The sequence below is a fragment of the Dermacentor andersoni genome, chromosome 4 (assembly GCF_023375885.2).
Source record: "Dermacentor andersoni chromosome 4, qqDerAnde1_hic_scaffold, whole genome shotgun sequence".
Taxonomy (NCBI): domain Eukaryota; kingdom Metazoa; phylum Arthropoda; class Arachnida; order Ixodida; family Ixodidae; genus Dermacentor; species Dermacentor andersoni.
The window spans coordinates 83377851-83404752 of NC_092817.1; the positions used below are offsets into that span (position 1 = coordinate 83377851).

Consider the following 26902-nt stretch of genomic DNA (forward strand, 5'->3'; position numbering starts at 1 on the left):
TCTGAATGTTCCTAGTGTGTCGTAAGCTATAAATCATCGTTTTAGGCCATTTTTGAGCGAAGTTATATGTTGTCAAACTTAGCCGTAAAAGATGCCCACCTTGATAACAGAAAAATATCAAGTTGGGCGTTTGTTATGACTAAGTTTGACAACCTACAACTTCGCTTCAAAATGGCCTAAAACGATGATTTACGACACACTATGAACATTCAGAATCGATTCCATATGCTGTACATTGCCGTGCAAGTTGCTGTTAATTAGCTCATTAGGCCCTAAACAAAAAACACCCCGTTTTGGATACCATAAAACACATTTATCATAAAAAAAATTGCATTTCTGAAATCAGCTGGTAAAGATATATAGACTGTACAAATTTCATTAAAGTTGTTTAAGAAAATAAAGAAGTAGTTTTAAGTGCATTGTATTCCCCTAAATAAGTAGCAATTAAAATTTTAAATTGGCAGAGAAAGTCGCGAAAACCAGTAAGCGGCACGAACTGGTGGTGAAGCCTTTGTACTTTGGATGTAGTATATAAGATTACTGTATGGAAGTCAGCTGTTGTTAAGTACTGCATACTTATTGCTTAAAATTGCAGTTTGTGTACTGTTAGGCTTTTTCGATTAACTCAATGCATATTACGAAGTAAAAACAGTCAGTGCTAATAAGCGGTGCTCGCATCTCAATGCACAATGCAATAACTCAAAGGGAAGCTCTACTTTTTCATGTGAGATCCGGATGCCTTAGAATGTATAGTTATAAAGCGAGGTACATCAAGGAAGAAGTTTCATGTGCTTGCTGCGGTAAAGCTAGGGAAATGATGGAACAAGCTGGTTCTCTAGTTTTTCGTCAGTAGCTGCAAAGTCTGTAACACCCACTCTGTTAACATAGTTAGAATAACAAGCTATGAATGAATTTATGACATCAGAAGAGCTAATGCTAATCACATCCATTATTGTTTAAAGCTAGTAGTAGTAACGAAGCTGTTAGGCTTAGTACCACGAATTTGTGAACAATAAAAATTTGTGCCTCGCCGCCATCCAAGAACATCAAAATGTAACAACCGAGAAGCAATTTCCCTTGACAGTCTCTTGTGATATCAAACAAATGCATACAGTGAAAGTGCCTGGTAGTGCGGTTGTTAGGAAAACTACCAGGTATCACTTACACACTAATGTGGCTATGAAAAGGCCTGTGCCAGGTTCGAAATGCACTGCGTCAGTAGTCTTACAACATCGTGATGCTTCAAAACACACATCGTGCCCAACAATCATGGCTCTTGGAGAAGTTGAAATGCCCCAAGCCAACCAGAGCCACATCCCATTACTCAGCAGATTTATTGCCCAGCGAGTTTCATATCTTCCAAAATCTTGTGAGTTATACCTTTTAAAAGCCCAGTGCAACAAAATTTTACAACATAAAAAGCCTAAATTCAGATAGCGCAGATACAGAACAGCCTCCATAGAAAATTTTATGTTTGAAAAACGAGTGAATGTGTCACGAAGGGCTCGCAAAAGTCTACCGTTTTGGTACTGAAACTGAAAAAAGAAAGAAAAGGGGGGAAAAAGAAAATAACGGGAGTTGGAAGGCAATTCAACCTCTAGTTGAAAGTGATCAAAAAGTCTTCATAAAAGTGAGCAGGGGATGATAATGCAGTGGAGTGGCTGCACACAGCACACAGCAATTGGGAGAGTATGGGGAGCGTCGGACTGCTTAAATTTTTTTACTGCACTACCTTCATGTTTGGCCCTCATTTTCCGACTGCACATACACAAGGGAACGGCCCAAATTTTTAGATTGTGCTACCTTCAAGACTGCTCAACATTTTTAGACTGCACATACCGCCACAGGTACAGCCCATATTTCTAGATTTCACTACTTTCAGGATTGGCCCACATTTTTAAATTGCACCATCTCTGAAATTCGCCCACGACAAAAGCTAGAAACACACATATGCGATATGGGAAAGTTGTAACTGAAAGACACTGTCTTAAATAAAAGAAGAAGTTGCCATTACCACTTGCCAGATGTGACTCATTATTCAGTTCATGTGACTTCTTGGCATGAACTCAAGATTAGGCATCACCTGCAGCTGCCTGTAGCTGCCCGCGACGTGCTGAAAATTCTTGAAGGCCAAATGTTGGTGTTTGCATCATAGCCAATAAACACCAGGTGCAAGCGCTATCTGCTTAGGTGCTATTAAAATCCTGCTAGTAAGAAAATTATACAATTAACAGTTCTCCAGCTCGTGGGGAAGCTCGACTCTCTTGTGCGCCATGAATTTTTCCCACATGGCTTCAATATCCTGGAATGCGGCTTCCCTGCATTGCATGTGCACCACCGGTAGTTGGTAACTGTGCAGCAGTACGAAAGATGGTGCGAGTGTTCCACTGCTAATGTCATCTCATGGCGGGGATACTCATGAGCAAGAGGAGCTAGCCTCAGTCTCTTTGGCTGCGGGAACTCAGTGCATGAAGATAGACTGTGCACGCTTCTCATCCGCTCGTATGCATCTCCGTTCATGGGACTTCACCTGTGAACGACCCAGGCGTTGGTGTCCAACATGGGGCAAACATATTCGCTTCATATCCTGCTGCGGCGAGTCTGACTTCTTTCGATTTGCCAGTGCCTAACAGCATGTTTCTATTCAGCCAGCTGCCTTATTGTATATACAGGGTGGCCCAGTTAACTTGGACCAAGATATTAAAAATACCCAAGAGCTCTACAGAAATCGTACCGACTGCATAGTAGCCGTAGTCGTATGTACTTACGGCCAGTATTTTTTTTCATCACAATGTATTAGTTTAATTAATTGCTTTTAATTATTGCTTGAATCGCAAACATCAATTACAAAGTTGTAGGGCACCTCAAATAACCTCTGAATCAAGTATTTGTTTAGTGCTCAGCTTTGCCTCGTTGGTTTTTCCAAGAAAAAACTAAAGTGTACGAAACATCCAAAATACGAAATAGATACGTGCTCGTGCGCTGCTACTCAAGCGCTCCGAAGTGAATAGCTACGGATACACGACTTTACCAGTGGCGGCAGCTCGATACAGGGCTTCACGCTATGTGATGGTCGCGGCATCAAGAGAACACGCCACTGACGCAGTGATAAGCGTAGCGGAGCCTTGTACAATGCGGCGATAAGAGAATGCAGCTGTATTTCTTTCAGTGATTGTTTGTAGGCACTTGAGTAGCGGCGTGCGAGTGTGCATCTATTTCGTATTTCGCGGGCTTTTGTTTTTTTCTTGGAAAAAACAACCAAGACCACTTCAGCATGAAATAAATGCTTGGTTCGGAGGTTATTTAAGGTGCCCTACAACATTGTAATTAATATGTTTGCAATTCAAGCAATAATTAATAAGTTCACTAATTAAAAGCAATTAACCAATTAATACTTCATGATAAAAACACTCCCTGTAAGTACATACTACCGCCGCTACTATACAGTCCGTACGATTTCTCTAAAGCTCTTCGGTTTTCTAAAAATCTTGGTCCAAGTTAACTGGGACACCCTGTTTATAAGGCGGAACAAGTGCCCTTTGGTTTGTTCGCACTACTGCGTTGTCGTAGCTTTGTCCCATGGGCACGATTGAGACCACACATGCTTTGCCAAGATTGTTTCAGTAGTAGTAAAACCTCATTAATTGGAGCATTTTTAATTCAAAATATCGCATACTTTGAACTTGTCCTCTGGTCCCAGCGGGCATATGCATCATTTAATGCAATCAAACTCGTTAATTCTTAAGTGTTTGGCTGCACATCGGCTGATTCGGACAAGCCTCGGAGTTCGGTAAGCACCACAAATGTGCGACGCAAAAGAGCGAAAACGGCATCAGCGTCCAAGCAAAATAAAGCGGTAGGGTCCGCATCATTATATTTATCATCAGAAATTGCATGAGTGACAGCAATGTCGGAATGCTTCGTGCCTAACTGTGCCTTTAAAGCTTTTATTCTTGCGTTTACGGGCATCCGTGATACTGTGTTAGTCGCTTGCCTTCACAACTGCATAGTCATCATCCATGATCGTTTCGATGGCCACTACAGTTTCGTCCACAGTAGTCGCAGCAAACAGTAGTTTCATTTCAACTCTGTGCGCACGTTGGCACATGCCTTCTAAACTGCGTAGTCGCTATTCATGATCACTTTGATAGCGACTGCGCTTTCGTCCGCAGTTGTTACAGCAAAAAATTGTTTTGTTTTGACTAGGGGCTTGCGTCGGCTCCATGCCTTCAGAACCGCAAAGTTTCCATTCATAATCACGTTGATAGCAGCCACGTTTTCGTCTGCAGTGGCTGCGGCAAACAGTAGTTTCATTTTGACTAGGTGCAAAGCTGTCGAGGATAAAGATTGTGCATTATATCGCAATGGAGGGGCAATTCGTTGGCTTTTGTGCAAAATAGAAACAAGATTTGCCGATTCATACAGTGAATAAAAGTGTGTTGACATAGTATGAATTTGTTTATTGTTTTCTTGATACCCCCGATAATTTCATATTCAGCTAACTCGGATATCCTTTTCAGTCCCGTTGAAATCTGAGTTAACAAGGAGTTACTTAGTAGCTAAAATGCCACTCAACTTGAGACGGCTTGTTCAAGATATGCATGAACATCTTGACCAGCAGCTTCGCTTGGCTGGCCAACAGTAGACAGGACAATGTGCCAATCCCATGTAATCACACTAACTGTAGCATTGTGTACTAAATGGCAGTGCAAAGTTGTAACTTAGCACTGCTCACATACAATGTATTGTCATGGTAAGCTGCCAATAGGCTATAAAAAATTCTGTAAGAACCCTTTTCTTGGTGACTGTCGACGGCAATGTGCCAGCATTCAATCAATATAGCCACTCTAACACCGCCACTACAAAGCCTGGGTTGGCATCCGAAATGCATGCCGCACCGGTGTGTACGAACTCTGATAAACGCATTGTGTGACAACCAGGTGCCTCTTTGGTGCTCCTTTCTGGACACGCTGCGCCATCTAGTAGTGCTGCCAAGAAATCCGGGCGTGGCCTCCGAGACCAGTAGTGTGGTGCGCCGATGCCTACAAATGCTGAGGATTGTTCCCTCGCTTACTACACACTCAGTGGCATATACTCAGTGACCCAAGTTCGCGAGAAGTTCTTTGAAAAGTAGCCCATACACAGTGCATTTCTGACACAGCCTGCAAATGCGTAGGGGTGCTATCCTTGAGTAGCCCGTGTGACATGGGTTCAATTATGCTCATCATTGGAGAAATTTAAGGGATCGTTTTCATCATTGTAGGGTGACACACTCTCAGTGGCACGTACCTTGTTACCCATGTTGGCATCAAGGACATTCATTGAACAGCTGCACACACCTACCGGCAGCACATACCCAGTGACCCAAGCTGGCATCATCAAAGAGGTTCATTGAAGACCAGCACAGCCCGAACGGCACATACCGAGTGCTCCAAGTCGGCGTCAAAGAGTTTCTTCGGACAACGGTGCTTACCCAGTCCTGCATCTACAGTGACACATGTCAGAGTAAAAGAGCTTCACTGAAGAGCAGCACGTATGTACACACTGGCACATAACCAGTGACCCAAGTTGATCCAATGGTTGGTTTCGAACCCTGTTACCTCAGCACAGCAGCCCGATGCGTTAACCACTTGACCATGGACTAGTGACTCAGGTAGACGGGAAAACCGATACAAACGGACAGAGAGATATCCCCCAGAAAGTGTTTGCAGCGCCCTCTGAAGTACACATTAAAATTGACAGACACTTCTTTGCCAGCCCATCTGAGGCATGGTGTTGCATTCCTCTCACATATACCCAGTTGCAAGTTATTTTGCCTGTTGATATTAGTGTGTATGCTTATGATGAATATTGGATATAAAGAATATTTTTGTGCCAAATGAGACTTCGTTATAATAAGGTCTGACTGCATAGATGATGGTCACTCACCTTGAGCAGGCCCAGGTGCACCATAAGTTCATTGGTGAGCCATGGCAAATGGTTCTCCTTTTCGGCGAGGCTGAATGCAGCTGAAAGCAGCGAGTCAGCACAGTCCACAGCAAGGTGTCTTCCTGCATCACCTTCCTCGCCACTGCCCACCACAGATGCCACCTGTGCAAGATACCGCACAACACTGTACTCAAGCAAGGATGGTGCAAACGAACAGGGACGGGATAGACACGCCCAACAATCAGTACTTCTAAGTCACAACATTTTAGTGGAGATAGTGGGGCAAGTTGGTCTACATTTATCTCAGCAACGACACCAAGGTACCACTGCAGTTGCAGGGTGAACATGGCATAAAACCAACGAAGCACTAGGGGTAGACATTACTTGCAGGTGAATTGCAGCGACCTTTTTTACCTGCCACATTGTCTTGATGGCTCTGGCATTCTGCTGCTCAACCCAAGGGCACTGGTTCTATTACAGGTCACAGCACTCGCATTTCAGTGGGCACAAAGTTAAAAGAGCTTGTGCTATATTTAGGGGCTCGCTAAAGAATCTCAGATTGTAAAAATTAATCTGGAGCCCTCCACTAAGGCAAACCTCGCAACTCATTGTGCAGTTGTGGGATGTTCAACCCCACAACTTAATTTCGTTCATGTTTCTTTGGTGGAAAACTCTGATACTTGTACACACAATGAAACTGAGTACAAAGCAAGGAACTACACAACCAAGAATCTGTGATCCAACTGCATTCAGAGTAAAAGAAAGAAAAAAAAGAGAGGAGTCTTGTATGGCCTAGCATTAGCACAAGTTGCTTCATTTGAAGTGATGAACTTATCTTGCCATACCACAAACAATGGAGTCCCCACGTTTCTATTAATACTTGCCAATTAGAGTATTAATATTAATAGTATTAATATTAATACTCTAAAGATTCAGGTTGTGTTCTGAATTTGTGTTAAAATAAAGATGTACTAGCGCCATCTTAGTGAGCCAACAAGACTAACATGAGTATGTACAGTGGAACCCCGATTATATGCACTTTCTCAGGAGCACGTGAAAATGTCGTATAATCCGGGCGTTGTAGAATCTACACCAACAAAAATTATATCTATATAATATATGGTCGTGCGCTAAATAGTTGAGATAGAGAGATAGAGATACAAGCTTAAATGATATGCTGGAGATGTTAGCCTGGCTGTTTGCCTGACATGCTACTCCAGGTGCTAGGTGATGATTATGACATATACAGTGATAAACACTTAACAGCGCATACAGTCAAACACACACACATACAGGGTCCATTATGAAAGTAATGCGCATGATTTTATTATGACAAGACTATCCATGGCAGTGCAGTAAAACTGGTCGGGAAATGTGGCAAAGGCTCTGCCCTGCCAATGCAGCTGGTCGCCAGCTTACTCCGAGCAGTGTGAGTGGATAACACGGCGCTATGGAGCGTTCGCTTGAACAGCGATATGCTATTAAGTTTTGCGTGAAGCTTGGAAAGAATGCAACCGAAACATTCCAGATGCTTCAAGAGGCCTTCAAGGACGACTGCATTTCAATGTCACAGTCCTCGAGGCGGCACAAGGCTTTCAAGGAGGACTGGGAGGAGGTCGCCGACGAACCCCGCTCTGGACACCCAACAAAGACCAAAACCGATGAAAATGTGGATTGTGTGCGTGAAGTTTCGCATGCTGACCGTCGATTGAGTATCCAGCAAATTGCTGACACCCTACACATGTCCATATTTGTGTTATGTGGGTAGTGACCAAGGATCTGCAAATGCACAAGGTTTGCACGAAGCTTGTGCCGAAAGTGTTGACGGAAGATCAGAAAGAACTTCCGAGCTTTGTGCTGTCAAGAATTGTTGGATTTGATTCAAAATGACCCGGACTTTCTTAACTGTCGTAACCGGGGACGAATCCTGGATGTTCGAGTACGACCCAGAATCGAAAAGGCAGAGCAGCGAGTGGCGCACAAAATCATCCCCCCGCCCCAAGAAAGCGCGAATGAGCAAGTCTCGCATCAAAACGATGCTTATTGTCTTTGACCCCCGAGGAATCGTCCATTTTGAGTTTATACCGCAGGAAGAAATTGTCAACTCAGCTTTTTACCTGGAGGTGCTCATGAGATTGAAATGCCGGGTCGCGTACATGAGGGCTGACGTCAAAGACAGTCAAGATTTACCATGACAATGCCCCCAGCCACACGTCCTTCATCGTTACCAACTTTCTGGCCCGGAGCAACACCCCGGTGGTCCCCCATCCCCCTTACACCTCCGACATGGCTTCGTGCGACTTTTTTTTGTTTCCCCTACTGAAGACAGCGCTGAAAGGAAAGCATTGGGAGACTGGAAAACATCCAAAAGCATATTACAGCGTTCCTTAGAGACATTCTGGTTGAGGACTTTCAGGGTGCCTTCCAGGCGTAGCAGACACGTCTCCGCAAGTGTATTGATGCAGAGGGAGGTCCGGTTTGGTCAATAAATCTATTTTTCCCAGAAAATGAACGTTACTGTCATAATGGATCCTGTATAACTATAGATATTGACAAAGTTTCGTTAAGGCTTGTGGCCCGCAAGAACGTCAGCAGCGCTTTCGTGGCACGTAACACCCAGATGGTGCTTTGGCATGGGCCGAGAATGTGCCACAGGTCTAAACTTGAGTTCCGTTGCAGCTGTAGTGGCGCCTTCAAAGACTGTCTCTCTGACGTGCAGCAGCAGCAGTTGCACAGAACATGTTGCCGGTCTTCAGGGGCATAACATTCCAGGCACATTGGCAAGTCCGTCAGTTGAATTTTGCACTTGAAGTAGTTTTTGTAGGCCACATCGAATCTGGTGTGGTGTAGGTATGTTTGGTCTTGTCTGCTGAGGCCTTGCGGCATATAGAAGTCACACAATGGATCAATTCCGTATAGGGGTCTGTACTGAGACTTGCATCTGTCCAGAGGGATCGCTACGCCTTTTCTCGAGAAAGGTATCTGGACCATTTTTCTTGACGTGTCGTGTCCAGCTTTGGCAGCATGGTCAGCCTGGACGTTGCCTTGTATTCCGAAGTGGGACTGTTAACCACTGCAACACAACACCGTGATGCAATTCGCAGGCTTTATTGAGTAGGTGTCTGATGTCCATGATGAGTTGTTTCTACATGCGTGGCAACTTCAGGGACTGCAGGGCCACTCTTTAGTTGGTGAAGATGACCCAAGACAGCTGTCTGGTCTGTAATGTAAATAAAAGCCACCGCAGTGCAGCTAGTTCAGTGGCTGTAGCTGAAGTGCGGTGACTGAAAATAGCAGAGATGGTAACACTCACAGATGGCATCCACACATCAATGGCAGATGATGTAGACGTAACGGAGCCATGAGTGTAAATATGACAGTGAGCCCTGTGGCTGGTGTTAATATGCTCTAGAACAAAGAAATGTTGGCACTGGATTAGGAGTATTTCTCATGCTCTAGGACCCAGGCATGAAAGTGACAACTGACCAAGAAGGTAATTCGCATGGTGGCTCCGTCGGCATAGAAGGGTTTTGATAATTCACCAGGAGCAAGCTCCGCACCATAGGATCGCTGTCTGAAGCAAGCAGATGACCTGGCAATCTGGCAGCAAAACTCATATCTACTCGAAGAAACTCCTGCTGCAGAAGCACTGGAACCAATAGGCATCTGCTTTCTGCAAGGGTTAGAGTTGCGAGGAGCTTTAATTTAAGCTACAGGCTAATACCTTGCAGGACTCGAAAACCAAAACTTCCAAAAAGTAAACATGAAATGAATACTGCATTGCAGGTGCACACTTTTTTGGAGAGATTAAGCAAACCATGTCCTGCGAACCACGCCTGCCAGCATGCTAAGACATTCTTTTTTCATTTATGGACTTAAAAAGAACAGTTAATTTCTTAGACTTTCTTTGAGTAACGCAGCAACAGCTGTCTTTCAAGCGCAGCAATGTCCGCAAGGAGGTCGCCTATCTCTGCGGCACCTGCACAGACAATGCTCTGAATGTTGTTGATGCTATGAAGCACATCTGCGAACATAGACACAAGTGTGGCAGCATCGTGGCATCATCTTCATCCGAGGTGGCAGCCAGCAGTGTGGGCATGATACGACGACCCGCGCAAAACCGGAAACTCAATGACAGATGAGTGACAAGTCTTGTGCTCGTGCGTGAACAAAGCTTGTAAGTGTGTGTGTGAACATGCATATCCGATAGGATCTGCATCTGCATGTCTTCTGGTGGCTAATCGGTTTGATCTTTGTGTTTGCTTCTGCGCTTTCCATACACACTTTTGGAGATAGTATGCAGGTGACAGCGCTTTTGGCACTGTATGAAGATAGCGAGCTTGGCACAGCATCAAAAATGCTGCCGGCCATATACGCAAATGGATACGGTGTTGGGAGCAGGCGCTGCTGAGAGAAAACGCTGAGAGAGAGGAAGTGCAATGAGATGGCAACTAAAGGATGAAAGTGGGCGGTGCTTGAGCGCCGAGAAGACAGGGAACAGAAACGAATGATAAAAGGGCAGCAAATGCAAAGGAAGAAAAAAGGAGAATAGGCGCAAGCCCGGAAACCAGTCGGAGCTTTCCGCATGTGAAGGGGCATTATCCCCTTCCTGACGGAGGGGATGGCACCGTGAGTGAGCTGCCGGAAGCTGGCAGCACTTCTGATGCAGCCGCAGTTGGATTCGCAGTTTTGCGTGGGTCGCTGTACGAGACAGAACACGCATAATCTCGTGTCCTATAATCAAGGTTCTTTTAATGCATTGTCTCAATGGGGAGTTCGCTGGGACTGCAGTAATCCGTTGTAAAAGCCGGGCCGTAGTGAAATCGGGGGACATATAATCGGGGGTTCCACAGTAAAAGGTTATCTGCACCACTAAAATTTGACAACTTTGATTCAGTACAGGTAACAGTGCAGTCAGTAATGGCACTACTTGCCTTCATAAATGCAGTTACATAGCCTCGTACAAGGTCCGTGCCACTTGCAGATGCTTCCACCTCTCGAAGCAAATGCTGTGAACGCTGAGTGCCAAGTTGAGCCAGCTTGGCTGCTGTTGGAGATGACAGGAACTCCTGCAATAAAACAACCACGTGTTTTATGCCTGTTTAAGTCAGGCACAAATCATGCATTTAGTGCTCAATGATTAAGTTTAGTTAGGTTTAAGTTCCATTTGTTAACATGCACTGTTATACAGGTGTACTTCAGAATTCAAACCAATGTCAACCCTTTACTCCTTTAACTATATCCTACAGAATGCATGCTATCATTCCCACTGACCATGTTGAAGAGCATTTTACTTCATTTGAAACTGCATATTACAGTGGACTTGTTAAACAGAACCTCAAGGAACCAGGTAAAAGAATTTCATTTATCAGAAGTTCCATTTACCAAGAGATTGAGCTCAAGCATTCACAATGTGCTCTCTTATGCATGAGCGTATGTGGTCCCACTTTGAAGATTCGCGATGTGGGTGATTCACGATGTGGGTGTAGCGTCAAGAATAAGGTCAGCGACGCAGCTGTCACGGTGGATGATAAGATATGCGAGCTGCGTGACAGCATCAGCACAGCTGGCGCAGTGCCAACTTGCACAGGTAGCATGGCACGGAGCAGATACTTTCAGTGCCTGACATAACTTGGTGCTTGGAGAGGCATGTAATCAAATAAGTTAAACAATTAGATAAACAATAAGAGAACAATTTAATAAACAGTGACGGCAGAAATGAAAGAAAGTATGCTCACGCGAAATACAGGTTCACTTTGTGGAACGAGGGTTGTTTTTGAAAGGGGCAGATACTTTATTGCCCACAGCAGATAAGCCACTGACAGAGCTTGCAACACAAATAATAATAATAATAATAATAATAATAATAATAATAATAATAATAATAATAAAACAAGAGCCACCTGCAAAACACATTTTAACGAAGCAACACCTCTCAAAATCATCAATACGTGTGATCTTCGTCTGTAGCTTGAGCGCATTGGGCATGTGTTTCTGTGCTGCCATGACAAATGCTCAGCGAACTCGCAGCTCACCAACATTGCCAGCATAAAAAAAAACACAGCAAGCCACGACCACAGTAGAGCTACACTAACCACAGCACCAACAAAAGCCAGCAAAGGCCACCCTGGCAAAAACATGGAGAACTGGCGATGATACCCAAAAAGGGAAGGCGAAGTGACACCTGTGGCGATGCCACTGAGTGGCCGCTCAGTCTCATTTTCAGCTATCTTTAGTTCCATTTACCTGAAATTGGAACGAATCTGGTTCTGTCTAACAAACACCTTTTTTCGTTGCTATAATGTAAAACCAACCAACCATAAGGCTGATGTTCTGTTTAAGTGACAATTCTGTTTAAGGGATTTCCGTTTATTGGGATTCTACTGCATTAACAAAGCACATCAATGAATGAATTCATAGTGCTCAGACAAATGCAGCATCTTTCATGTTTAGACAACAATGTGATAGGTGCCATGAACTGCAGTGAAAGCTTAAGCAGTGTTCTACTGAATTAAAATTGCTATGGTTCCACGCACTCCTGTATTGAACAAGACCTTTCTACCTAGATGCATGTGTGGTGAGACTGAAAGTTTATTTGTCATTGTCCTTCTATCAGACCAAGAACTTTCAAACAAGCATGTTTGCTCTTGAAAGTCTAGGCCCTGAGACAAAGTGAGTTTCTCAAGAAAAGTTGAATGTAGACTTAAGGAGAAGTAATTGGCAGGCGCAACAGTTTATTCATTTGAAGAAATAGCTCCTTCAACCACCTGTTTCAACCATGGATGTTTGCAACAAGAATCATCTGCCTCAGAATATGTAAAATTGAATGCAGGAATTGATGCCTGAAGGAGCTGGTACGAAATCAACAAAAAATTCTGTAGACACTTGTTCACCATAAGCTCATACCAAGGTAAGATGCATTCAATTTTTAAGGTAAGGTACTGAGACACAAACAATTTATAATCTCTTAATCATTAAGGCAATGTTTATCCACAAAATTGGTCTTTGCAAGACTGTGGGTCACGGTCATCAAGAAAGGTTGCACCAAATGCTGCTAGAGCTTGTGGAACCATCTTGAGAACTACAATAAGCAAGCAGCAAATGATTGGGGTTTCAATAAACATGCTGCAATATTTAGGCAAGTAGACATTTCAGCTTAACAAGTGATAAATCTGAGCTTCATTGTCACAGCTCCACTTATATGGTATTAAGGCTCTGTTGAGCATTTGCTATGCCTCACGTCTTTTGAATAGCGGCTTAACAGTGGCTCAAATCAGATTAAAAGCCTCTGCTTAAAAAATAGCAAGTGCCCTTATGACTGCTAGTTGTTTTTACAACTGCTGATGTTCTATCCTTACCTCTGCGCTACAGCTTGCCTCGATGTACTCCTTCTCTGATCTGCCTTTTACAGTGCTGTCACCGTCATCTTCTTGGGCTTCCTCTTCGTCCTCTTCTTCCTCATCATCAACGCCTTCATCATCACTATCAGAAATAGACACATACGCGGGCATTAGGTTTCATTCACAGGACATCAAAATTTGTTTTCTAGGAAGGTTTTCTTTTAAAAACCATTAGCTGCCTATAAGTACATGAATGAGGGCATTGTGGCACCAAGGTGACTGCACAATGTAATGCTAGGCTTCTAAAACTTGTGGTTCCAGAGGGACATTAAAGGGTAAACACTAAATCAGTCCAGATTGATAAAACATTAATTTGATACTCTATTTTTGTTAATTTTGCAGTAATAAGCTGAATTAACAAGAACAAATGAAGGCAGAAGTCAAATTTTTAACATTTCGTGCCGTAACATTAGCTCTGGTGCATCAGTGTGAAGTCATAAAATTTAAAGTATCTTTTTGCATGTTGGGCTGCTGTGGCTCAATGAATGTCCTTGAAACAAGTCAAGTTTTGTCTTTGGCTCTTTTAGAATACAGTAAATAGTTCATCCTTACGAACTAAAGATTAATTAGTTCTGAGCAAATGCTGTCAAAGTTCATGATGTGACGCCAAGCTGACGTGGGAAGTTCAGGATGGCACACTTCGTTTGTGTGACTTTGCTGGCTCATCAAGCCTCTTTTCACGGAAAGAGTGGCTTTCTTGGAATTGTAGAAGGGAAACCTAAAAGTACAGTTCAGCTTATTTTTTCTCTTTAGGATCCCTTTTAAGATTTACATCTTCTCATATAGATTTACTACCACCCTAATTGCACATAAATGATGCGACCACAAATACATAATGCGAGAGGTGACTTTTGGCTTCTGTAAAAAGAAAAAGAATGCATTACGATTATACATGTCATGAACTCAACTATAAAGGGAGGTGCATTTTGAGGCTCAAAATTTCTAAAAAAATAAAAGAATATGTTATATTCGTGCAAATATGGTATAATCACAGACTGATCACAAGACAAGTGCTCCTAGTTTCATGGTGGACATTAGGGCACACACATACTTCTTGTGCACCTGCCAAGAGGCACCTGACACTTGGGCAATTACTGAAGGTAGCTTGTAAAGCTTGCATTACTGTCTAAAGAAATTGGAGCTAGGGACACCTGAGATGCAAAATGTGATGTACTTCCCTACAGTTTCTGAGCATTGTGCATGAACTTCAAGCTGTACCAGTGCAAAGAATCACTGCAGCACCACAATTGCAAGAGATATGCCAAAGGAGCACGAGGAGTAAACAATAATTAGGTTGAAACTGTACTAGTGCCGAAGTGTGACAATATGCAAATCATCGAAGGAGATACGAAGGTTGTGTACCCTGCCGTTTTATCAAGTGCACTCCACTGGCAGTCAAACTTCGGGGATTAAGGTATGCCCCGGTGCCTATGCACAAGCATTCACCTATTCTGTTGTCCCTACGCCTCTCCCCATTTCCACCTGCGACGGTTCTCATCAGTGGCGCTCCAGTTGCAATGGTTTTCGGTGGGGGCGCTTGCATCGCGGAGGAGCCGCTGGCGGTTGCTCGTGGTGGGAGCACGGGTCTTCTCTCCGGGAACAGAACTGGGTACGTATACGCTCTCCTCTCGTCCGCTGATCCCTTTGTGTCTCAGACTTGAGCTCGTGTACGGTGCCTTTTCCTGTACAGCGAGCGTGTACTTTGTGTTGATATTTTCCGGGCGCTACGCTGAAGAGTGGTTGGTGCCAGTGCTCGTGCGTGGTCAAATTGCGCTGAGCCACACTTATAGGAGGCCCAAGCTGAAGGACATTGCCCAAGCTCATGCGAGTTGGCCCATTGCTTATCGCGAGAGCAAGCACCATAGCTGTGGGGACCTTTCCCAGCAGAGTGTCGCAGGAGCCTTTGCATTCGCAGCAATGTGCTCTTGGCACGGGAGCTCCTTGCTTCCCGCGAACCCCGGGACCAGGCATTTGTGTAGCGTTGGGTGCCGCCAGAAACAATGAACTGTTTCTGACAATTCAGGGCAACACTGTTTCTCTTGTGTGCATAGCACTCGGAAGCCCATTCACGGCCTGAGCGCACGTGCTAGGCAACGGCTGACACAGCCCTGTGGCTCATTAAACTTGAACTCGCGGTGGTCGGCACTCCTGTAAGACATTAGGACCCCCATAAACTTCATGTCATTCTTGTGTTGCCCCAGTCGTTCAGGAAAGTTCTTGACCGCCCAGAAGTAAGCTGTTTTGATGCCTCTTACATTAGGGGGATTGCATCTCGTTTGATGATTCCCAAATTGTGGGCACTGAGGCAACTCCTGCAAAGGATTTTTGTGGAATTGTGGTAGATTCAGGCGCCTCTCGGAAACATCAACCATTAGGTGGGAGTTTCGCCCAGTGTATATTACAGTGGCCTTTGCCAAGCTGAGTGAAGCAAGTACAGCCAGCTGCATGAGTGCAAAAAATTGCCAGCAATTTAACTCTTTCCCTACCGTGCCTACTGGGCATTGTTAGCCCGCTATCAATAGTTTGAAACACTGCTTTCGAGACCTTTCGCGCCGCTCACTGACACACTGTGCTATTGGACCTGAAGGAGAACTATCTTTTTGATTTATAAGCAATTTGCTTTTTTCCGGCCAGGTGGAAATTTTTGAATGCGCTCCCACATTTCGCGATTGCTGAAGTAGAAAGCAAAAATGGCCGCCTCCACGAGTGGCGTGCAGGCTATGATTCCGCTGAGTCTGCGGCTGGTTTTATTGAAGCATGGAGCAGCAGCGAGTCTGAGGATGCTGCCTTTTCATTGGACTGACTCTTAGAGCGACAACGACGATGCGAACCAGCCCAGAACATCGACGGCTGCAGCCCAGCAGGCCCAACAGTAGTGCTTGCAGTTAAATTTTTGTAGTGGAATACCTGTTCAATGAAAAATTTTGATTTCTTTGGAGATAGTCCCTATTATTAGACAGCGAAATACAGGGGTTGATGCAGAAATAAGATTCCTAAAGAGCTCCAGCCACACAGGAAGGTGCGAGGTGAAATCCGGCAATACTGCTGCACACGGCTGTTCCACCATTCTCGATTCTGCCCGGCCGCGCTTTGCTTCGCCGCTCATTCTTGGCTCAGCAGCCGTCTGATATGGAGGTTCCCATTGTTGATCCCGCCAAGTGCGAGATTCATTCCCTAATTTGCTTTTTGCCCGCCAAAGGGACTCCACTCGTGGATATTAATTGTCAGTTGACAGAGGTGTATGGCAACAAGTGTATGTCCGTTCAACACGTCCGAAAGTGATGCAGGGAGTTTAGTGCCAGTCGGAAGGAAGTCCACGATGAAGAAAGGAGTGGAAGACCATCAGTTTGGAGGCGGTTATCAAGATGATCCAACAAGAAGCACTTCAAAACAGGAGGATCACAGTCCGTGAACTTGTTTCTCAGATTCCTGGGAGTTCTTACGGTAGAGTAGAAATAGCTTTTACTGAAAAATTCAGGTATCACAAGTGTTGTGCTCGATGGGTACTGCGGCTATTGACATCAGACCACAAGGAGAAACGCCTTGACTGTGCTCGCCAGTTTCTTCAAAAGTGTCAAGAAGATAAGGAAGGATTGTTGGACTCCATTGTTACGGGAGACGAAACGTAGGTGTTTAATTTCATTCCCGAAATGAAACAAATATCCAAACAGTGCCACCATCCAGAGTCACCAGTCGCAAAGAAGTTCAAACTTCTTCTGCTGGCAAAGTCTAGGCCAGTGTTTTTTGGGATCGTAAGGGGATACTCGTGGATACTCGTAAGGGGATTTCGTGGAATGTGGGACAATCGACTCAGACAGTTATTGTGTGTGACACTAAGAAAACTGTGGCGAGCTATCCAGAACCCCGGCGAGGACGACGGCCAGCCGGTGTAACACAGCTTCACGACAACGCCTGACCTCACGTCTCCCGTCAAACCTGTCATGCCCCACCCACCGTACAGTCCCGATCTCGCGCCTAGCCATTATCAATTGTTCCCCAAGTTAAAGGAACATTTGAGTGGCCGATGCTTCCGGAGCGACGATGCAGTCAAAGAAGAGGTGAAATGCTTCCTTAACAGGTTGGCGGCGGAGTTCTACGACATTGGGATACAGAAATTGGAGCACCGTCTACAAAAATGTGTAGAAAAAGATGGTGATTATGTAGAAAAACAGAGCAAAGTTTCATCTTTCCAATTGTGTAAATTTCTATGAGAATAAGCAATGTTGTCTATTTCTAAAATTTATGGGAACCTTATTTCTGGATCAACCCTCATATTTTGCATATCTCATAATATTTGTTAAATCTTTTTCTTAGTAGATACAAGCGTGCCTTTACAAACATTGCTCAATTTTATCACACAAATCTTGCTAATAAAGCTTTTATGGATTAAAAGTGCATTTATTCTGCTTTTTGTTTATTATATAGAATATTGAGTGCAGTAGTCCATTCAGAAAAGAAATCTGGTGTAACCTACAAAATACATCTATTTTCCCCATGGTAGGGAAAGAGTAAAAAAGGTGCCATCACTTGATGTAGTAACGCCTGAAGGGGGGGCCAAGCTGGTCACGAAATGTTGGGTAGTTTAACATTTTTTGTCATTACTGAAGTTCATGGTGTCAGTTTGTGACTTGCCCAACCAGACAGACTTCTGTCAAATGTTTTTATGAATTATGAACTATGAATTATCTAGAATCACGTAGTTATGGGGTGAGAAAACCCCTCCCTACCGTGAGAGTACCCTATCTTCTTTCTATCACAAACTGTGCTTGTCACAAGCAAGAACATAACAAGCCACATGCCACTTGTGGGCTGTCTCTTTGAGACCTTTTCATTAAACGAAGGTTATCCCAGTTGGTGTTTCTCACCAAAATGAATACCACCATGATCAGAGCACTATGGTGACTGAATTCCCAGTGGAGCCACACTGATGGCATGTCGATAGAGCTGTTTTGCAAAAACGGCCATAAAGGAACCACAGGTTCAAGGTGAAAATCAGTCTGAGTACTCTACTGCAGCATACCCAATGGCCCAGGTGTAGCTTTGGGTCATTGAACCTGATCAATCAATCAAATGAGCAACATTTTCATTCTCTCTGAGCAACCAATGGGACTAAGCCTCGTGGTGAGCACAATAAAAACTACATCGTGTTCACTAAGAAAAAAAAAAGACGAAGTCACACAGCATGCAGTTACAAATGAAACAGCGAGAAGATGTTGCCATCTATAGATTCTGTCATCACTTCAGATGGCAGAGGTGATAGTGGCACTAGGACAATGGTTACCAGTGAGATGAGATTTAATGTTGGCTTTTCACCACAACCATTTGCATAGCGCCCAAAGTTCTTTGTTGCGCTTTTCTTTTGTGATTCAGATAAAAATTTTGTTGTTATGAGCTGTTCCTTGACATGACTTATACTACGTATTATTTGATGAAAAACGTTAAACTTCGCCCACTGCATACCCTTCTGCCAAGTTTTCATGCTTACATCTCACAAAATAAGTAGGCCTGAAAATTCAGATTTGCCTACTTGTAGCATAGTAGCATTTTGTTGATGCGATTTTGTTTCACATGATTTCCCGGTGTCAATGTTCACGATCAAGAAAAAAAAAAAAAAAAAGACCCAGTACAGTTACGCTTATTTTTTTTACCTGTAGTTACGCGCCAGGAAAATACAATCTTTCTGTGCCAATGTTCAGTACATTACCAAACTGCGATTGTACATGTTTTCCAGCCGCTAGATCCAATCTGAACAAGAAAAAGCGTGAGGCACGTGCAATCGAGAATAGCTGTCCGCCGCAGCAGCTTCCCTGCAGTACTCGCCAGCCTATGTCATGAGAAATTGCCGGCACGTATTCAGTTACAGGCAAATCTCCTCGCGGGTCGTCGCACCTCACATTCACAGCTATTGCTGCAAGCTCTATCGATAACCATCCTCCCCTATTTCTGTAACAGCGTGTGTGGCATTAGTGCTATTGGAAGCACAGTGCATGCTTTTATAATAGTCTATAACTCAATGGCGCCACTGTTTCCTGCTGCAGTGAGCATCATGTTTTGCTCTGGAGGCATTGTATAGCAGCATTGCAAACCAGCTTAATTTTGTTTCGGTTTGCAGTCCCTATCTTAATATAACGCGAAGCTGCTGACCTAGGCTGAATTCAAGGAGCTTGCCATAAGCTTGTTGTAAGCTTGCCGAAGCCGCAACAACAATGTACATTTCAGGCCGCCCAGGCCCCAAGAGCTCAGCACACACCGACATCTCGTGCTGCAACAATTTGTGCAATGCTTCACATTATGTAAATGCCAACTACAGTCGAGTCTCCCAAATTGTTTTAATGAATTCAGATTATACGTCTTCCCAGTTAGTGTGTCTATTCTAACGTCGTTTCTCAAAATATATGAACGTGGTTTTACTGTATTTCATACGAAAATAAATACAATAATTAAATCTTAATCAGGTATCGATTTAGGGCACTAAGATACAGTTATAGTGGGAATTGCACAACAAGCTACAGCAAGGAGTCACCTGAAAGCACACAGTGCCTCGATCTTGCCCACTGCTTCCATTATTGTCTCCAGCATGTTCACTCCTTCAGGGCCAAACTTATTACCTGTGAAATGGAAACAAGAAAGAGATTTAGCTGGTCTGTTTGACATGTCCTAAGTTGGTACAGTGCTAAAACGCCCCCCCCACACACATGGCTTTTGCAAGTATTTACTCTATAGATTGCAGCAACGTTTTTCATGCTCTAAATAGTCTTTAATGTTGATTTTAACCTCTTAACTGCCATGAGAAGTTTAAAGAAGTAGATGAAACATGTGGATATTGTGAAAAAAAAAAAAACTGCATTTAGTTTGCCAATTTTTTCTTTAAAAAACATGATATGAGGAATGCCTATAGTGCTTTTACTGCTCTTGCAGAGAAAAATAGGAAAATATTTGTATTGCTTATTTATGTGACAAAATTATGAGGTAATGCAATGACAAGTGAACTTGTCATCGGCATGTAAGAAGCTATAACACTGACAAAGCTGCAGTTATGGAGCAGTAACCAAATGAAGAAAGAAGAGAAAGACTTCACTAACGTTGGAGAGATTATCTGGCATGCCACCTAAGATGATGTGTGTGAAAGATAAAAAGAAGACAGAAGACAGAGCATATGCATGCTCACACACACACCACACACACGCCACATACACAGACTCACACACACACACAAAGCAAATTTCAAGGGTTAGCTTCAATTAATACACATGCCTCATTCAACCGTTACTTTTTTTTTCTTCAAATGTTACCTACAACAAACTTGTACTCCTCCCCTGCTACTCCAAGCTGTAACGCACTATTTTGCTCAGCTGAAACCAGATAAATGTTTTTGACACCTTTATGAGCCCTTGGAACAGGGGTTCCCAAACATTTCTGTCCTTCGGTAAATCCATAAGCCTTTCCAGTGCTCCCTCCCATCTCTGTACCAATGTGTTTATCCATGGGCTCGCAATGACGTCACAATGAATGAAGTGAATGGCTAAACACAGTACAGTCAAACCCACTTATATTGATACTAGTTTTAACAATATATCCATTATAACAATGAGAAGATGCTGCACCGTCGACTTTTGTACGTTTTCGATGGTGAAATAACCTGGTTACTACAATGCCCCGATGCCGCATTATCGGTTATAATGAAGAAGTCTGGCCGCTGGGTGTCCCGAGCCAAAACGCAGTGAAATGAGAAATCCTTGAAAAGAAAGAAAGAAAACGAGAAATTCGAGCCGCTGCACGATGGGCCGCTGCTCCAACAGCTGCTGCGCGCTAATTTTTTAGCCATCTCAGCGCAGCTCTCTCCCGTCACCCTTCCACCCCTCCGAACACGAATGGGCTGTGCCCATAGCTCCACACCGCTCCACCCTCTGAAGCACAAATGGACCACGATAACTAGGCCGCAAGCAGATTGCTGGCATGTTGCTTTGTGGCTCCTCAGCTCCTCATTCAGTGCAGTCCTGCGAACAGCTTAATCGCTCGCGTTCGTTTTTGTTGGCTGTGTCGAAGTCGTTCATGGCCACGCGGTTTCCCAGCTTCGTTCGCTTGACTTGCCGCCGAAACGGAAGATGGCTGATCAGCCCACTGATCATCAGCAATGCACGATGTTGCCAGCGAAAAAAAAGCGCACGGTTATAGATTTGGAAACTAAGTGCTTCTAACTGATGAGACGATCGTCGTGAACGTGCTTGCATTGGATAGCGACAGCGATGACGTGGTAGGGAAGGCTGCCTCAACCTTGTCCTCACAGGAGGCCCGGCATGACTCAGTCCTCCCCTCCGGGGCTTGATTTTCGCGAGGAACCTTCCGCTGCACTATGTGGAGTGTTTGGATACCTTGAAGAAGGATGTCGGCAAGTTTCACGTAAGGCATGCAAGGCTGACGGACATAGGCTTTTCTCTCCTCAGCGTTTCTTCTGGATTTCTGAAGCTGACAGGCTGCCGCGGCAGCCTTCTCGCAATGTTTAAAAGGCCCCTTTTGGGGCCACCAATGTGATGCCTCAGCGGTGCTCGCATATCACTTGCCACACATGACACTCCTTTGTAGTTGTTATAGCAGTGCCATTCTTTAACACCAACAATCGCGCCTTGTTACACGCGATGGGAGTGCCCAGGAAGCAGTTAAACGAGTGAACACAATCAGCAGCCGGGCGGAGAAAGGTGGTGGAGAGGGGCACTGGCCTTCCTGCCTATATTAGTTTTCTCATATCAGCTCTGCCATCCCCTTATTTTGATTTTTTAATGCAACCCGGTTATAACAACAGAATTTTCGTGGCGCTTTAATATTATTATAAGTGGGTTCGACTGTATATACAATTTACAAATCAGAACACAAGTGCACAGATCACTGTATCATTTTAATAAGGCACTCAGTCTGTGGCTTTGTGCCGCACAGAGTTGGAGCCTGCGTAATGATGTACTAGCAATTATAAACTGCATTAGGTGATCTTTTTGTTTTGTGAAACTGAGGTTTCTGTGTTTTAAAAGTGAAAATAATTCTACATGCCCTCATAACCGTCCTGTTGGCTACTATGTTGTACACGAACATGTTTAAATATGATTTCACCAGAAATTCGGGCATCAGGTACATGTATTATGGCCACACGAATGAAACAAGAACAACCACAGCAGCACCCTGCCTCCACATGAGCTTTAGGCCACCTGCACTCATGGTTCGGTGGATAACCTTTGTTCTCAAAGGCCATCCCTTTTTAACCGGAGAACTCACGACCACAGTGGTACATCAACACATGTAACGCTCTCCTCCAGCACTGCTCCACACACCTGAATGCACTACCACCTACCATTCGTCTCTTACTCTAAGCATGAGCTCACCATCGCTGGTGTTAAGAACATCATCCTGATGCAAATGAAGTGTTGTATGCAAGAAAGTTATTCTTGCACACAAGTGTCGCAAGTCACTTGTGCTGAAGAATGGTCTTGGATATACATATCGCAACACTGAGCCTAAAAACATGAGCCATCCAGCCATGCTATGCCTCCGGCAAAGTGTCTTTCATGAATGTTTATTCCGAATAAAGTAGAAATGGACAGAGTGCAGAACCAAACCAGTCGATATAAAACCTACACTGGGCCAGCACCAATATGCCTGTACCAAAAATCACATGCGAATGCGCCCCACATGTACTTAATCCATTATTTGAACAGCTCATTGTTGTCTGTCAGCAACAAGAGGTGACCAGGCAAACGCTGCTAGATTCAGAAGTGTGCTTTCAGCTTGCAGAACTTTAGAGTCTGTTTCTGCTCCCGTGCTACAAAGTGCTTTCACCAGTGTGCTGTGTGAAAAGCGTTGAGTGCAGATACCATGGGCCTGCAAATCACACAGCGATAAGTCTTGTGCACTGCTTTTGGGTGGGTCTGTCTTGCAGTGACTACTGAAGGGCAGATGTAGCATGTTGTGGCTTCATTAAATCGAAAATCCAAAGCTTTGTTCTCTAAATCAAGAAATTGCGGAATGAACAGGGAAAAGCGGAATGGGTCGGCTTCGTATTTGCCACTTACGGAACCGCAAAATGCTGCTCACTGAATCCCCGGGGGTTTGTTGAACCGAGTATGAGAACCCCTCAATTAGAGGAACTACTTAATCACGGCAGTTTCAACCTGCTAGCTTTTACAGTTTTCTCACAGTGATCTAAAACTCTGGAGCTCCCAATACAGCACTTTCAAGACTTATTGATCATTGGGAACTTCTCTGGCTTTTTAAATAATAACCAGGCAACTATCATCACCTCCACCATTAGCTACACGTGGTTTTCGCCAAACGTCAGCAATTACAATTTAGATCACTTGGGCAGTGAAGTAATTGTTGAAACATTGACATCAGACGAACAATACAACCCTGGAATGATAGTTTCACAGCCAACACTAAAATCTTGGTGTGCCTTTTATTTTTATTTTTTAAGTGGCTGTCTACCCCGTAATAACGACATGAGACATGAACTCATTGATTGTACAATGAATCCATAATCTAATACTAGCTTTGGAAAAAAAGAAGGAAGAGACATCATTTCAGTGTAGGCATAGTGAATACCACCAAGGCAACAAAATATTACACATTGGAATACTGATATAACAAATTTCCAGCCACCATAAGAATGAAAGATTGACTAGGCAAGCATAAGCTCTTGCAAGTAAAATAAGGCATCTCTGCGTAATAATAATTAAAAAAATTAAACTCTGAGCTTACATGCCAATATAATGATCCAATTAAAGTTCAGAGTAGTGGGTGCTCGGGATTAACTTGGATCACTTGGGCTTTTTTAACATGAGCCCCAATTCAAGTACACAAGTATTTTTGCATTTCATCATGGAAGTGCTGTCGAATTCAAATCCACGAATTTGAGCTCAGCAGTACAATGCCTTAGCCACTACGCTACCACGGCGAATTAGCTTCGCAAATTACACCTGAAACCATTGCCTCTCAGTACTCGCTCAGTATGTCTCATTAGAGTGGCAGGTTATGTGTGAAACGAAGTACTATATAGGGAACAATACACAGGAACACTGAAATCAATCTATGAACTAAAGGGTGCCCTAACTGAAAACTCACTGTTAACAGATATGCAAATTGAAACACGTCCATACATGCAATGCATTGCTGGCCTCAAGTAACATACCGTCAAGTTCAAGTGATTCCAAATCTGGCTTTCCTTTGAGAGCTTCCACAATTGCAAGGCCCCCATCCAGTGCCACTTCATTGTTGCCCAGATTCACTTCCTGAAACATCAGGTTGCCGCTTAATCAACTCTGTCCACTTCCAAGGTCGCAATGCTGGCAATATCATTAAAGTACCACCTACAGCTTTGACCATGAAGACTCCAAATATGTAGAGAAAAAAGAACTTCAGACAAAATTCTATTGTAAAATGGGGGAAGAGGCCAAAAAGGGGCATAATCATCAGCCAAAAAGACCTGTTCCTGCATTGCACTAAGCGTAACCAACTGCTGCATGGGCTAAATGGAATTTTGCCTCACACACGTCAGACACATTAATTCAATGCAAAGGAGATGCTTGTGAGAAATTTCCACCAATACCCTTGCAGCTCCTCTTAAAGGGACCCTGAAACACTTTCATAACTGATCATATAGTGGCCTCTCTGTTAGAGGGTGTCATCTCGCGAATCTCATGCAGTAAAAAATTTTAAATTTCTTCAAGTATAAGTGGAATTACCGCACCAATACATGGCTTTCTTTCTCTTTTAATCTCCACTAGCGCGCTGGAAACTACACAGGGGAGAAGACAGAGGCGCAAATTCCTAGCCAAAAGATGAGTGCCTTGGCAGTGAAAGGGCTCGTTGCAGCCCCTTGTGTCGGCCGTGGTAGACTACGCTACACAGCGTGTTACCATTATGTCGGAGGAAGCCATGTGCAGCAGGCACAGCTACGCCCAAGTGTCGTACACAGAATGGCAATGCAAAAGTGAAAGGATTTTTCTGCCTCTTTGTAATTGCAGACATATACAGTCAAGCCTTGATATAACTGTACTTACAATGCAAAACTTAATTAAATCGTTAATTTCATTAATTCGAGGTTTTTAAAGTTTATGCAGGAAAAACAATTCCACAAGTTCCCAGAACATTCCTGGTAGATAGCAGTTTGTCGATAAGCACTTATCGTATTTATTCGAATCTAGGGCGATAGCTTTCTTTCAGATAATCGTATACCAAACTCTAGGGTCAGCTTAGATTCCAAGATTTTAAAAACCGCGCCAGTTTGCAATTAAAAATGATAAATGTGGTGCATAGCTAGCACCAGCTAAAGAAGTCATTATCGCAGCCGCTACTAGCCACGCCAGTACACAACTGAAGTACACATGAGCAACGTCGCCATTTTAACCTGTGTCATATCAGCGTGTGACGTGGCGTTATCGTAATGGCACCAAACAGGCGATGCCACTATACTGTCGCTTTCAAACGAAAAGTTGTGCTAGCCGATTGCCAAACATTCAAGCCGGGCGGGACTTCAGCATCGATGAGAAAAATGTCCCGTTGTTGGAAGGGCAATGGGAGAAGCTTTTTGTGTGTGCTGCAATGAGGAGATGACAGTGATAAGGAAGATAAGAGCACAATAACAGACAGGAGCTGTTCACTGTGATCACGGCACGTTTCAACGCATATGAGCTGTGCCGCACTGTCTGCACATGCATGTGCGCATGGATGCGTCCGCAAGCGTACGAGGCCAGCGGTGATGATGACACAGAGTGAGCTCGGCATGTTCCTATTATATCAATGCCTCCTTTACTATAGATACTTGCTGCTAGTCCGATAAACCCAATTCTGTGCCCTCTCACTTTTCTCGTCTACGCGAAAAGGCAACGAGCGCCGCTTATGGTGCGCTTCTGCAACCTAGATCACATGCTGTGGCTTCTGAGATTACCATGACATCTGTTGCCGTCTCGAAGGCCAGCTAGAACGTTTGCTAGCAGGCACCCCCGCACATCGACACTATCGACATGCCGGTGGAAGCATGAGGCCCAGCTGCCTCATTAAATTTATGCAGAACTAAGGGACCGCTGCTGCAATGAGAAAGCGAGCGACGCAATGGGCATCTAGTAAAAAGGAGGCATTGATTAAATAAAATAAATGCTGTCCTCACTTTTTTGTTTGGCCTACTTTCAAGGCAAGTCTTCTTATTTTTTTTTGGCTTAGGACATTCCGAGCTCAGTTTGGAATCGGGGCCAGCCTAGATTCGAGTAAATACAGTATAAACAATTGGGGGGCGAGGGCTTACGAAGTCGCCATCCGTCGGAAGCACCTCCCTTGCGTAGTATGAGGGATCACGTGGCGCGCTCCTCACACGTTTGGCTTACGGCGCTCAACAAAAACACAACGCGGCAGCCCACCTGGACATTTCTGTAAGTGCTCTCAAAACGACCGAAGTTTTTTACTGTCAAAATAATAACCTTGGGAAAACTGAAAGCACAGAATCGTTTACAGATGCTATCTCTCTAACGAATAGGCGCAGTGAATGCCACAGCACACGGTTGCTGCGATGGAGACTCCCGAACCGGCTTCTTGCG

General features: G+C 44.1%; 1 protein-coding gene across 1 annotated transcript in view; it reads right to left on the reverse strand.

Moving 5' to 3' along the window:
- LOC126536408 (ran GTPase-activating protein 1-like) overlaps positions 1 to 26902 on the reverse strand; it is a 47576-nt gene that overhangs the window by 2956 nt on the left and 17718 nt on the right. The window contains exons 9-13 of the mRNA XM_055073977.2: positions 24502 to 24601; positions 19852 to 19936; positions 13287 to 13410; positions 10863 to 10997; positions 5929 to 6090 (exon numbers count right to left, since the gene is read on the reverse strand). Coding sequence (XP_054929952.1) covers positions 5929 to 6090; positions 10863 to 10997; positions 13287 to 13410; positions 19852 to 19936; positions 24502 to 24601 — 606 coding nt within the window. The remainder of the gene's footprint in view (positions 1 to 5928; positions 6091 to 10862; positions 10998 to 13286; positions 13411 to 19851; positions 19937 to 24501; positions 24602 to 26902) is intronic.